This window comes from Clupea harengus, chromosome 5 (assembly GCF_900700415.2).
Source record: "Clupea harengus chromosome 5, Ch_v2.0.2, whole genome shotgun sequence".
Classification (NCBI taxonomy): domain Eukaryota; kingdom Metazoa; phylum Chordata; class Actinopteri; order Clupeiformes; family Clupeidae; genus Clupea; species Clupea harengus.
In genome coordinates this window covers 8,940,859-8,954,953 of record NC_045156.1, presented here as the reverse complement: position 1 = coordinate 8,954,953, position 14,095 = coordinate 8,940,859, and the positions used below count along the sequence as shown (strand labels likewise).

Genomic DNA, 14,095 nt, shown 5'->3' with positions numbered 1-14,095 from the left:
TGTTATTACTGCTCTTGAAAGCTGTAGCATGTGCTGCCATGGGGAAACCGACACACACACATAAACGTATACACACACATGCATGCAAACACATATACACACAGATAGTGAGAGAGAGAGGGGAAGAAAGAGTGGCCACTTGAGTCTTCTTGTAGCAGTGTCAGGGGTTGTCCAGATCAGAGCAGAAAGGGCTGGTCCCTGTGTCCCTTGCGAGAGCTGCTCACCCCGTGGGCAGACGGCAGACAGTGAGAGAGCTCTGGAGTGCGTCCAGCGGCACGGTGAAAAGAGGAAGCTTTTTGATGCGGCTGCCAGGGGCGACGGGGACTCGGGTCACGCACGGAGGGGTCAGCGTCTGATCAGCCCACGGTCACTGAGCCCCTTGGCTTTTATCTGAGCTGAGAGGTGTGTCCGCTGCTCATTTTTCTTCCTCCCCTCTTTTCTTCCCCCTCTGTCTCTCTGACTTTCTTTTTTTTTTCTTCCTTCACCCCTCCTACAAAACATTCTCCATTGCACCTCCATCTGCCACCAAAGCTGTTCTGCTGAAACACTAGAATCCAGTGCCGTTAAATTCCTTTTGCTTCATGTTGGCAAAGCACCTCTCATATTCCCCACGGTGAAGCCTGTCTCCCCATGGACTATCTCTCTGGAGCCTTAATTCTACAAAGTATCATCTTGAGCCTGCTTTCCATCTGCCACTTAGTTTAGCACAGAAGACACACACAAACTTCTGTCTCCTTCCACCCCTCTTCACCTTACTTATTATCCTCATTTTCTGCCTGCAGTAGCTGACGTGATTATTTTTGCATTTTTCAGAAGGGAAGAGGTCTGTTTGGGGGGGGGATCCGATGTCCCAGCCTGTGGGCTGAGCTGAAAGGTGTGGTGTAATGCAGGGCTGGAACAGATCAAAGTTTCCACCTTCATCACAGAGTCTCTCCTGTGATCTCTCATGTGAGAGGGCAGCAAGGCCTGACAGGGTGCTGATTTCAAAGATGGCGAGGGGTTGAAGTGCTTTCAGTGGCACAGGACAGAAAACGGGGGAAGTGAGGAGCTTCAGCGGAGAAAGAGAGATGAGTAACTTTCCTGGGACGATAGACGAGAGATTCCTATTAAATCTGGATGTCAGAGACCCAGCTGTCCTCACCTGATGTGAAATGTACCAAAAAGATTCCACTGTTGCGTAAGAAGTTGTTCCATTGGCACTCCTCTGAGCTGATATAAAATGTGTTTTTGTCTGTCTGTTGCTCAAGACTGGGGTTTGCCACGGTATAAATCTTAGCAGAGAGCTCGTGTGCGCTTTTTGCATTTCAGACAGCCCATTTATGCAACTCCGAAAATGATGTGAAAAACAGACAAATGAAAAAGAGAAGTCAGACTATTCGGTGACACAAAAAACGCATCTTTACCGGCAGGAGGGTTGCATAACATCTCCTTCAGCTCTTCAGCCTGTAATGAGTTTAGGAAGCCGAGGTGGGTGTATGTGGAGGGGCTGTCCTGGGTGGTCAGCTGGTGGGAACAGACAGGAACTAGCTCTAGTTCATTACCATAGGGGAGAACAGAAATACGCAGCACCTTTTAGCCCTGAGGCTCTTAAAAAAAGAGAGTGAGAGAGAGAGAGAGAGAGAGAGAGAGAGAGAGGAGAGTGATTAAATCAGCTGGGGCCATTTGCAGAGCTGTGAGCCTGCAGACAATGGAAAGTGTTGGAAGAAGAACAAAAAGGCGATCGGAGGAGAGGGGGAGAAAGGGAGAAAGGGAGGAGAGAAAAAGCTCAAACAGCTCGCCATCTGGAGGAAAAGGCAAACACTTGGCTGTTTGTTCTCCAGGTCCTGTCACTTCTCCCCCAGAGATGGATGTCCAGGCCCCGCACAGGAAAAGTCAGGTTGAGGAAAAAAATGGCCTACGCCGCCACCACCACTGCCGTCTTTATTTGCACAGAAGTTTCGGTCATAAATAATGGCCTGCACTCAACAAGTAGGGGAAAACATGTCAAGGCTCTAAAGCATGGTTCATTGACATACATGTGTGTGTGGGTGTGGGTGGGTTTGTTGGACTTGGCTGGACTTTTTTTTTTTTTCAGGATTGTGATCTTCATTAGTGAAATGTATTATGCAATGTCTTAATTGAGATATCCTGACTATGTGGAAAGGGAGAGGAGAATAGATAAGTGACCTTTTTCAGTTGCGGCCAAAAAAAACGCTGAAAGAGTGACGCAGAGGAAGGATAGAGAAAAGGAGAGAGAGAGAGAGAGAGAGAGAGGAGTACAGAAAGGGAGAACCAGACAAACAAAATGGTCGTGTGGTGTCACCTCACAATAAAAAAGAAAGCAGAGGGGTGAAGTACTCAGCTGTGGCAACACTTTTCTTATTATGTAAGCTGAAGGCAAATATCCCCAAGGTCCAAAAGCCAACAGAGAAACACCTAAACTAACCGAGCGAGATGCAAAGTAATTCTGTAATGAAAAAAAAAAAAACCTGATTACGAGTAATTATAGTGCTGTATATGGACCAAGCTGTCCTGTCTCCTAGTGGTGAAATAATATCAATCATTCCTAATGACAGCACACACACACACACACACACACACACACACGTTGGAGGGATGTCTGGGAGCAGGAGTGTTCTTTTTTATGGTTCTGTTGTTCTTGTGCGGGCTTCCAAACCTTCCCTGGCCAAGTGGGCTCGCTTTCAGTCTTGGAAAGTTTTCCCCTTTTCTCCTCCCTTTCCTCCGACCTCCACACACTCTGCCTACATCAGCATGAATCCACCATTGCTGGTGAACACACTTACACACACACACACACACACAACCACACACATTTCACAAGAGTCTCAGGAACCCACCTCGAAAATACCCTGAACTCTCTGCCACTCCCTCCAACCTGATTCCCCTAGATTTCCCCTGGTTCTTTGTTTTTTTTTTCCCCTGTTGTTTTCCTGCAGTGCGTCGCTCATCTGGAGTTGTTTACATACCTCTTCTAAGTATGTCTACGTGTCTACCCCTTACAACAGCAGAACTAGAAAAGCTGCCTGACCCGTGCTCACTCTGTTGAAAGGGCCTCAGCCTCACCTCTGCAACACTTAGGTTATCTCTCACTCACAGAAGAATCTGGCCGTACGTCTTCTTCTTCTGCTGTCTCTGCAGGAGCCCATCCATCCCAAGGCTCACACGGCCTCGCCTCTAATGCCGCACCTAAGGTGTCACGATTGATTGATGACACTCCTAAGAGCACTGGGGCTCTGCTCAGTGTTTTTTTTTTATTTTCTCCTTAGTTGAATTGGCGTCACGTTGTTGAGTGTTCTCTAACTGACGCGGTAGATAACAGTGCTGTGTGTTGGACTCACTCATTCTTAAACAGCTTTGACCCCGAGTGTGGACTCGAGGTGGAGGGAGGATGCAGAGGCTCGTGGGTAAATGGAAGTTCAGCCTGTTGCTCTAATAAACACAGGAAGTGGCCCTGGCGTCCTTGCTCTCTAACCACGAGCAGCTGGACTCGCACTGGCCCACCAAACCATCGCTCACGTCCTGCCTAAACACGACTGTGATATAAGACCATGTTATGAATTCCCTCGACCCCACAAATATATCGCTGAGTTAAAATGCTCGTGGCGCTGGGGTGACATATGAGGGGATTCAGAGGTCAGAGACGCGATTGCGTTTTGACTCGAGCTCACGGCTCAGACGCGAGACGAACGGACAGGTCTGCCGAGCACCTTGCATTGATCAAATATTAATGTTGCCCACGGAGACGTACAGGCGGTCTCTTTGACTCCTTTCGTCCTGCATCTGTTTCTGCTTTGGCCCCAGAGTGCCCTTTGTTTTCCTGCTGAAAGAGAGAAACTAAATCAAGTGGAACAGTCTACTCCCAGGGGCAGAGTAAAGAAGACACAGATTAACATCTAGAAATCATGTATTTGCATTCATTAGTGTTTTTCAGTCGAACATAGAGGTTGGTCTTTTGTTTTAATTTCCTTCTATTAAGTCCATGTGTGTGTGGACATATAGGGCTTTGTGTTATGCATATTTGTGTTTTTGCCTCTAGGTAAAAGTGTTCATTACTTTCAAAATGTACGTTATTGTTGAAAATATTGGCTTAGCCAGTATACAGGCTTTTTTTGTAATGATGTGAACTTGGCTTTAGTCAATTTAAACTTCCTTGTTCCTGTTTGTATGTCCTGAATTTCGCTGATGAGTTTTACACATCCTCTTTTTGTTTTTGTTTCGGGGGTCGAGTGGTGCCTGGATGGATGCAAGCACAGCCTGTGCAGACAGTTCCGGAAATGTCCAAATGATTATTGAGCCTCACTTCTCTTGTTAAGGAAGCCCACGGTGATACACACTATACTCTCTCAGGTCCCCCGGCCAAATCTTTGAAGCGCGTCTTTGGTTCCTTGTAAAAATGCCATGCAGAGGAGTGCAGAGAAACACTGCAACATTTGCTCATTCGCATTGCACATAACACATGATACGAAAAAAAAAAGAAGCTTAAACAACGTTAGCATGCACTCTCTGCCAACTTCTCTGGTTGTTTCCCCATTGGGGTTAAGCTCACACGATGCTAGGTACGCCTTTCAGCAACATAAAGCATGGAATCAAAAAAACGGGAATTAACAATGACTGGACGGCTAACCTATGCCAGATGACTGCTGAGCAGTGTCTTTTATGGTTGTCGTCCACCAGACCTGGGCTGGGTTTTGCTCCTTCAGTGACAGCTGTAGACAATACAGAGAGCAGAGCAGTATGGGAAACCATGTTTGACCTGACGGAAAACACTGGGGAAGCCTTTAACATCTATTCCATTTAGTCATTAAATTCTCATTTTAGACTACATTTACTTTACATTTGAGAGAGTTGTTATGAACTATACTATTGCTTGTTGTTAGTTTAATCAATTGAGAAGCCTGAGAAGAGGCTTACGAAATAACCATATCTTTGTATATTCCCAAAACGCCTGATGTAACTTTTCCATTCAGTGCTGGCTAGACGGTTCACCCGCTGGTTTCTCCCAGGCCAAGTGCACGCTGGCTTGGCATTTTGGAGAAAACCAAAATGTCTGGAGTGGTTTCAGGTGTCTGAAACGCTCCGTCTACTTCAACTTGTGTGTGTTGTTTTGATAGCTTCGAATGTCGCGCAGTAAATTTAAGTCCTTGGCCACTGCCCAGAGCTTTCATCCGGGCCTCTGCGCAAATAGGTTTCATTCATGAAGCAACTGATGAAGCAGACCCCCACCCTACTGCATTGCTCTCACACACACACACACACACACACGCCACACACACTCACACACACATATTAGGCGCACGGCGAGGTGATATTTGTAGCACTTGTGCTTAACAGATTTATCGTCGTTTTACTGCTGGGTTTCCCCGGTGGAGGGAGGATGTGTGTGGAGGGCACTCCCGGGCTCATTTAGATTGTGCTCTCGCGGGATACGTGCTGCTGAAAATGAATTTCTTTGGTGGTATTTCCACCCCCCCACCCCCAAATTTCTTTTTTCCCCTAGCAAGACACTGTCATCTGGAAGCACTTACTGTCTGCTTCACTATGGCCCCCCTATCGTATTTCCCTCCTTTATAAAAGGCTAGGGAAACTGTACAATTCAAATGATAGCAAGGTGATTCGTCTGTGTGTTTCTGGACTGAAATTCTATTTATTTTTTAGTATAATACGAAAACACTTGAATATGATAGTATGTTGTATTTAAGCACAATTTAATTTCTGTTGCATTTCAATTTCAAACATGTCAAAAAGTATGCGATCACAATCTCCTGGCTTTCAAAGCTCACCATTGTTTTCATTTATCTTTGAAACATGAGGATAACATAGGAAAACATTAGTTTCGCTCTGAACACCCATCCAGCTCACAACGGCTCGAAGCTGCTGCAGAGTCTTGTTTTAATTACGGTCTGCCAAAGTGCCTTCAGACAGCCGAATCCCATGTGCCAATAAAATTATTATGGTGGCTATGGGCGTGTATTATTAGAGACGTCTCATGTTACTTTCTCTTCCCTTTGAAGTTATGTAATTCCTCCATTTAGTCTATTTCTTACTTTATAGACATATTTCCGAGCAAAATGATGGCTCTGCTATTGCCATATAAATGGCGGTAAAACACTGAAAATGATAGGTATTTACATTATATAAGCCTATAGGCATTTCTTTATTCAGTGCACTGGATGAAACCCACAACTTTTGTATTTTTCTTGCCACAATGCATTAGTCCAGTAGTTCGCTTTTTATAGTTTCCCCCTGTTTTCCTCAGTGGGGAGAGACTGTTTGATAGCCCACGTGATCCTCAGTGGGGAGAGACTGTTTGATAGCCCACGTGATGACGAAGTCTTTTCTCCTCGGCAGGTCGGAGGTGTCCAAAGTGACGGTGCCTTTCAGCAGCGCTACAGATCAGCAGTACCGGGAGGACAGGAGGTGCTGTCTGGACAGGGAGGACAGGAGGTGCTGTCTGGACTCCCGGCAGGCCCGTCACTCGCCCACGGGCCACGCAGAAAACTCTCCTGACAACAGTAAGACCCCCTACCTGTAAACCTCCACTCACATCACAACGTCGCCACAGGCACTGGAGTTACAGCCCCTATTTTAGTCTCTAGCTATATTCTACATTAATTAGTTACCATTTAATCTACCTACAACATATTTCAAAATCTCTTTAATGTAACTTAAATGTAAGTGAGGTATGTCAACAAATATGTCAATCAATCAATCAATCAATCAAAACCACTGAACACTCAAGGAAACACTCCAGTAAATAAATAAAAAAACAGAATAGACTGACTTTCCACATGAATTCCAGGAGCACCACGTATTTTAGATGGGTGAAGATACACGATGGCGGCCGGTGTGTACCGAGCCGCAGCAGAGGTGAATGTGAGGAGCTGTGGCTGTTCTCACTGTGGCTGTTCTCCCTGCAGTGGAGGAGCAGAGGTGAATGTGAAGAGCTGTGGCTGTTCTCCCTACATTGGAGGAGCATGTGAAGAGCTGTGTGAACACTGTGGCTGTTCTCCCTGTGGCGGTTCTCGCTGTGGCTGTTCTCACTGTGGCTGTTCTCCCTGCAGTGGAGGAGCAGCTGTTCCGCTCGGTGGAGGGCCAGGCAGCGTCAGACGAGGAGGAGGACCGGTGGACAGGGGAGCAGCAGAAGCAGGTGGACGAGGTGAAGAGGATCCTCACCAGGCTGTCCTGCTGCGGGGACAGGTAAGGGGACCCCGCGCTCATCTGTCCCTCCTCATCTGTCCCTGGTGTGGTGTCTCTGTGTCTTTCTCTCTGTTCTTTCTCTTCCACTTCTCTCCTCATTTCCCTGTCTCTTTTGCTTTTTTTGATTTCTCTAAGGTGTAGCAGACTGCATCAAATATATGATCTAAATTATACAAACACACACATAAGACATTTTCACAATGGCACAGTTATAATAAAACAATGGTCTGAAGCAAATATGCAGGCACGCACACACACAAACAGACATACATAAGTAGAAAAGAAAAAGAGAGCGGGAGAGAGTCACAGTCCTGTCCTCCGCAGGTGTGATGAGAAAGCTGTGAAGAGGCTGCTGTCTCACTTTGGGGAGTCGTGCAGCGAGGAGAGCCAGAGCGCCGTGCTGGAACTGCTGGAGAAGGTCACCCGCCTCAACAGGCAGCTGGAGCTCAGGGAGGGCCAGGCCAGGAAAGGTGACATGGACATGGACCAGGTACCCACACGGCCTCCATCCAACCCTTTAGACCACACGCAGCACAAACCCTCATAATATCTGAGTCTGGGAAATTTTTTGGGCTGCTGATCTGGCACAGAACCGGTGGAGCCTTGCCAGATTAGGGCCGGATTAGAGCCGGATGTCTTCCAGAGGTAAGACGATATCACGGGAGCGTTTTCAGTATAGGCACCCACTCCCTGGTTGGTTCACAGAAAGAACACAGTTGAGGGAGGAGACCATGCAGGGGGACCATGTAAGCATCGACCAACCAGGGCATCCCGTCAACGTCTCACCCCCCAGCCAGGCGCCCCTGTAGCATCAGCACCCTGCCCCCTCCCCCGGGCGCTCCAACAACAGCCAATTCATTCCGAGCGGCGTCCCTTACATTATGTCAGTCTAGGGCTATGGGGTGTAAAATTAGATTAGAGGGGGGACAGCGCAGCTAAAGGGTTGTTATGGAAATGGAGGGCTTCAAAGGGAGGAACCGCAGCGAGTGGCGCAGCCCTCATGCTTTCTGCACCCACCCAACCACCCGACCACTAGCACTGCTATGGAGAAGGAGCCACCCTGCCTGTGTGTGTGTGTGTGTGTGTGTGGGCGTATGTGTGTGTGTGTCTAGGAAGTATGTATGTGGGTGTGTGGGTCTACATGTGTGTGTGTGTGTGTGTGTGTGCGCATGCACACAGCTGGTTCTCACTGCACTGGCCACAGAAACACACACACACCCAGAACCTCAAGCATGAACACATGCAGCCGGGTGAAACAACAGAGCAGGAAGGAGGAAGAAGAAAGCGGGATGGTGTGCTATTAAGTCATGTGTTTGTTTTAATTTGGGACTTTGCCCTGGTTCACATCCAAACCACTTTGTTGGATTAGAAAAACAAACTCCTGTAGAAACAGGTGAAAATGTCAAGTTGTGTGCTAATTTATTCTGTTGCCATAGAATCACTTTTACAGTACTAATGCCTATGGTTTCTCTAAAGCATCTCCATATCATACAATATAACATATTACAATACAATATAACAACATACTATAGATTTAAGACATTATTTAGGATATCCATGCCATGTAATACATCTAGATATGTTCACTCCACTGTGCAATTGGGGTGTCCTGCTAATGTATGTGTCTCTGTCTTCTTCCTCCTCCTCCTCCTCCTCCTCCTCTTTCTCAGGTGAAGGATGCACTGGTGCAGGAGCTGCAGCAGAAGGCGGAGGAGACGGAGCTGCTGCACATGGAGCTGCAGATGCTGGAGACGGAGAGGGTGCGTCTGTCCCTGGTAGAGGAGAAGCTGGTGGACGTGCTGCAGCTCCTACAGCAACTGCGTGACCTGGTCAGTCAGATAGCCGCGCTGCAGCACTGAAGATGTAGCTTACGTGTGATAGGTGTAGAGCTGCGTGCATGATGCACAGTAAACACATCATGAAGGTCGGCGCAGGGTGGATGTGGGATTACCAGAGGTGGTCAAAAAGACTCGCTTAGGACTCGGCCAGGCTGTCTATAATTGTGTATTTCATGGTCTATTTTTGCTCACCTCATGCGTGAAAAAAAAGGCTCCGTGCCGAAACACTAGATGCGGCTCCGCTGCAGCAGGGCTTGAGCAGCGCCTCAGACGCGTGTCTGTGTGGCTGCCCTAACTTGCTAACATGGTCGCCGAAATGAAAATAAAGAGGTTCCACGACCGTCACGCACTGGTGAGGTAAGCAGTGTGGCACAGGCCTTATGCTGAAGAGGTGTGTCACCTGGGTAGAAAGTGTCTATACCTATGATTACCCAGCATTCACTGGTGTGCATGCTTTTTTGGCCCATCATACATGACGACTTATATTTGAGTCTGACATTGTGTTGGTGCCTGGCATGACTTAGATTCAGCCGCATAGCAAATATTTTCATCCAAAGAAGCGTGAGGAACAGGCAAAGGATATGGTTAAATGCTACTGATGTGCAGTCGTTTGTCTATTCATGATGAGGCTATCGTATTGCTCTCTCTATACCTCTCTTCTGTGAAGTGTTTGTTACATTTATAAGACCAGTCAGTGGCACCCCTTCAGGTTCTGTTAAAACTTTTGCCCCTCAATCCCTCGTCCCTTTACACTCATTCTTCACAGTCGCAGGCCCCCCGGATCTTAGTTCAAGCAGCTTCAATTAAACTTAGCTGAAATGAATTAAAAAAAGGAATTGGAATTGAGGGCCTTCTCTCTGTCTCTGAAGTCCACTGACTCCATGGATGACATGGGGAAATGTATGGGAGCGTGACGTGGGCCACAGCCATCCAGGAAATGAGACTCAACGGGAGCGGTCTGATCGAGTGCCAGTACACACACCTTTGGACTTGCAAATGCGCAGGAAGTGTAGTCGGCCGGCCGCTCCTCTAATTCATGCGCTGTGCTAAGCGAGTCACCCGCAGTTAAACTCAACCTGCGCCACAAGCCTGTGTGTTTGCACTGGGAGAAACACGTGAACGGCACAGAGCCTGAAGGGGCAGAGGCACAGACAATAGATCAAACTGTATTCAAAAAACCAACAAAAGGGCTTAGTTGCTTCCTTATAGTCCACAGAAACAGGGGATGTATTCATGCAGTCTCTTCCTTTGTTTTAAAGTGCGTGGATTCTTTAGTGTGTGTGGGTATGTGTGTGTTGTTCACCTCTTGGTAACATTCCTGCTGTCCCACGTATAACTCCACCTTATGTTAACACGAAAGCCAACTTGAACCTTGAATGTCAAGTTCATGTTAGACCTTGACCAGTGCTTGTGTGATGTGAAAAACATTTCTGTGCCTTCTTTTCCTACACTTTGCTTCAAAGATCTCTTATGTTTACACTGCCGTTTAGTGATAATCCTTTCTTGCAATCTGACAAGTTCTCTCCCATTTCAGAATGTGTCCAGGAGGTCTCTGGGAAAGATTCTTTTGAGCACTTTGGAGTCATGCAGCGACCCTCAACACGGTAAGTAGCCACAACAGTAGGCATCAGTAGACAGCCAGTTAAATGAATACGGCTCTCGTGAAACAGTTACCACCCTCTACAAAGACCCCGAGCTCCATAAAGCTATAGAAGCACAAATGTAATTTGTTGGAGCACAGCTGACTTGCTTTTAGTGTCCTGGCTTTTTTGGAGTACTCACATCTGTGGCTTTGTTCACAGGGAAGGCTCACATCCTGGAGGTACTTAATGCCCTGTATCATGAACTGGCGGCATGTGAGATTTTATCCAGCAGCGTGGCTCTGGAGCGGACTCAGAGTCATCAGTCTCTCACAAACGCACTCCTCATCTCCTGCTGATCGAACACTGCTACCTAGTGGAGGGTGGTATGGACTACAGGATGCCTCTGAAATGCCTTCTGCTTTGCCTTGACACACATGGCCAAAAGTGATGAAAACTTAGACATATCTGTCTGTCAAACAGAGGATGCTTTTATTATCATTCACACAAGTGGCAGTATCACTTATTTGTAATTCGTTCATTTTAAGGCATGTCAGATATGATATGGTACGGTTTCCCTCCGATTCTTTCAGACTGTGTGTTACAGGAAATGTGTTTGTCAAGAGGTTTCATTGGTGACAATAAGATATCACACAGCTCAAATCTGGTCAGCTCCCATATTTGTTATAGTTTCATTTTGCAACTGCACTCCTGAATAACAAATAATAAAAAAAAAAACTGTGGACAATGACGCCAGAACAAAGGAACGTTGTAATTATAGGACAAGATGGCTATCATTACATGACATGGTACACGTGTTTGTATTTGTTTTATATACCACTTTGTATTTGGTATTGGTCATGTGATTAGTGTGGAAAATAAAATCAGATTGCATTTTAAAATTTGAAGGTACAGGGAAAAACAATAAGCATAACATTCAAAGACTTTGGTGTTGTGAATATTTTTTTTCATACATGCATGCACCTTTTGCATTACAAAAAATATATGTTGCATATTTTACTAGTCTTCTTTTTGACATTAACATTAAATTTGAAATTCATTATTTTTTGTAAGAATGGCTGTAAAAGAATATACTAGTGATGCCATTTAATGTACATATGCTCTTGACTTAAGTCTAGTTGAAGGTTGAATATGTGTTTGTTACTCAAAACACAAGGTCTGAGCCTTCAGTCAGAAGACTTGTGTGATTTTGGTTCATTAGCATCTATATAACATGAAGACATTTTCAGATTGAATATGGACTGGGATGTAAAAAATCTTTAAAAATCTGAATCATTTCTGCTTAGTCACCTCCAAACTATCACAGACTCATTTTAAATGGGCAAACATGATTAAGACTGATATAATGGCATTATGAGACCTAACTTGAGGTGTTTTTGATGTTTTGTTATTTGTTTGTTTGTCTCTTTTTATTTGTTTGTTTGCCTGTCTGTCTGTTGGTTTGTTTATTTTCATTGTGAAATGTTGCCATTGCTTTTGGCTTCTTGTACTGAGACTGCATCCATATTGTCATGTTTACAGCTATGTAATTCTTTGGTTAGATCTGACTTTATTGCCAGGTGATCACATTACTTTTAAGCACTTGAGGTAGCTATTTTATTAGGCAAGCTTTTAAGAATATTTGTCAATGCTACAAGGCTCTTTCTTTGACTAGGTCCTCTCATATTTGGTGTAAAATACATGCTAAGTATTATTGTCAGGAAAATGGACAGCTAAAACCAACAGCTTTAATGTTGCTGTGTTTGAATTCTGTAACGCTTTTACACAAAGTTAACAGCTTTGGTAACAGCTCCATGTTGACACAGACCCTCTTAGAAGAAAGCACTTCTTTATTTGTTATATTGTATACACAACACAAAAGCTACCTGCTGTGATTTCACAATTCTTGGATCTATCTTTTGAATTGCTACAAATACCTGTTGAAAACTATATTTAAAATGTTCATACACAATGAAATATCATGTAATGCAATGTTGGGGAGACAACACAAAAACATACTCTGAGACTGAGAAGTCATTTCCAAACATGACTGAGAAGTCATTTTGGTTGTTGTGAAAAAGTTGTACATGTTTATTTTCACTTTGAATAAAGGGCCAAGTGTAGCAACTTTGTATTTCCACATGCAGTCATTCTTTGAAAAAGAATGAGAGTAGAGCATTATTTGTGTAATGTGTTTGAATCCTGATTATAATAACTACAATCTCATGAACATGATTTAAATGGTTAACCAAGAGTGGTGCACTAGCTTGCTATTTTCTTAATGCACTTTATTTTGTGGGTCAGCATATCCTCGTTTGGTGGATTCTGTGAACTACTGGCAACTGGAAAATAACTGTGACAAAACAACTCAACAAGCCACGGTGTTAGCAGGATGTTATGTATTGTAGTAATGAAGAGGCTTGTAATACTATTCCAATAGTACTTTAACTTGAACTCGTACATAACCCGTACAGCAGCACATGTACAGTATATCCAACTTCACTTCTTCACTTAATCTGCATACATTAATACTAGGGCTGTCAGCGTTAACGCGTTAATCTATGCGATTAATGCGGCCGCGATTAACGCGATAAAATATTTTAACGCAATTAAAAAAAAAAAAAAATGTTTTTTTTTTTTTTTTTTAATGCCTTTATTTGGACATGACATGAAGTTATGACAGGAAGCGAGGCGGAGAAGAGGTGGGGAGAGGATTGGGAAATTACATCAGGCCAGACTTGAACCTGTGTCCCCTCGGGCAATGTAGCCCGTAAGGGGGCTTGGCCTACCATTTTATGGGAGCGATGAGGGACAGGTGGGGCTTGAATAGCCCCCCTTGTTCAAAGTGGGGAATGACAGAAAAAGTTTGAGAACCACTGCGGTAGTTGAAGATGGAAAGAGCTGAGGGATTGTTGGGCGGAAAGTCTCTGTTTAAGAACCAAAATGATGGAACAATCAACAAAACTAAAGTTGTATGTAGCATTTGTCAAGCTGAATTTAGCCATCACAGAAGCAGCTCGTCTTGAAGTTATCACCTTAATGCAAAGCAGTCCCAGGTTAGATGGTCCCCAACCCACACTCCATGACTTCTCTAGGAAAATAACTAGACCAGTCCGTGAAAAGGTTGCCATTTGGGTTGCAACATAGTTGAGGACAGTGGGCTGATTGAGGTGATTCGAATTGCTTCAGGGGAAATTCTTACGATTTACCGTCGAGGGGCACCATTGTGTTTAAAAAAAAATACAATCAAACAACAGTGTCTAAAATACACGCTTGTATGAAGTGATTACTCGTTAATTTATAAGATTTAGTCTTAAGAAGAAAAAAAACTTTTAATGTGCATCATTTAAACATCAAAATGTGCGATTAATTAGTTAATTTTTTTTTTATCTATTGACAGCCCTAATTAATACTGAATCATAATAGCCTGACACCTAGTGGCAGACAATACAACACAGGACATTCACCAGTAGTCACCAG

General features: G+C 44.7%; 1 protein-coding gene across 1 annotated transcript in view; it reads left to right on the top strand.

The window, feature by feature from the left end:
• The window catches only part of efcc1 (EF-hand and coiled-coil domain containing 1), a 19,004-nt gene extending 6,262 nt beyond the window's left edge, over positions 1 to 12,742 (top strand). The window contains exons 3-8 of the mRNA XM_031567609.2: positions 6,349 to 6,512; positions 7,062 to 7,197; positions 7,522 to 7,687; positions 8,868 to 9,026; positions 10,570 to 10,639; positions 10,838 to 12,742. Coding sequence (XP_031423469.1) covers positions 6,349 to 6,512; positions 7,062 to 7,197; positions 7,522 to 7,687; positions 8,868 to 9,026; positions 10,570 to 10,639; positions 10,838 to 10,974 — 832 coding nt within the window. The 3' untranslated portion in view covers positions 10,975 to 12,742. The remainder of the gene's footprint in view (positions 1 to 6,348; positions 6,513 to 7,061; positions 7,198 to 7,521; positions 7,688 to 8,867; positions 9,027 to 10,569; positions 10,640 to 10,837) is intronic.
• Positions 12,743 to 14,095: the final 1,353 nt, after the last annotated feature.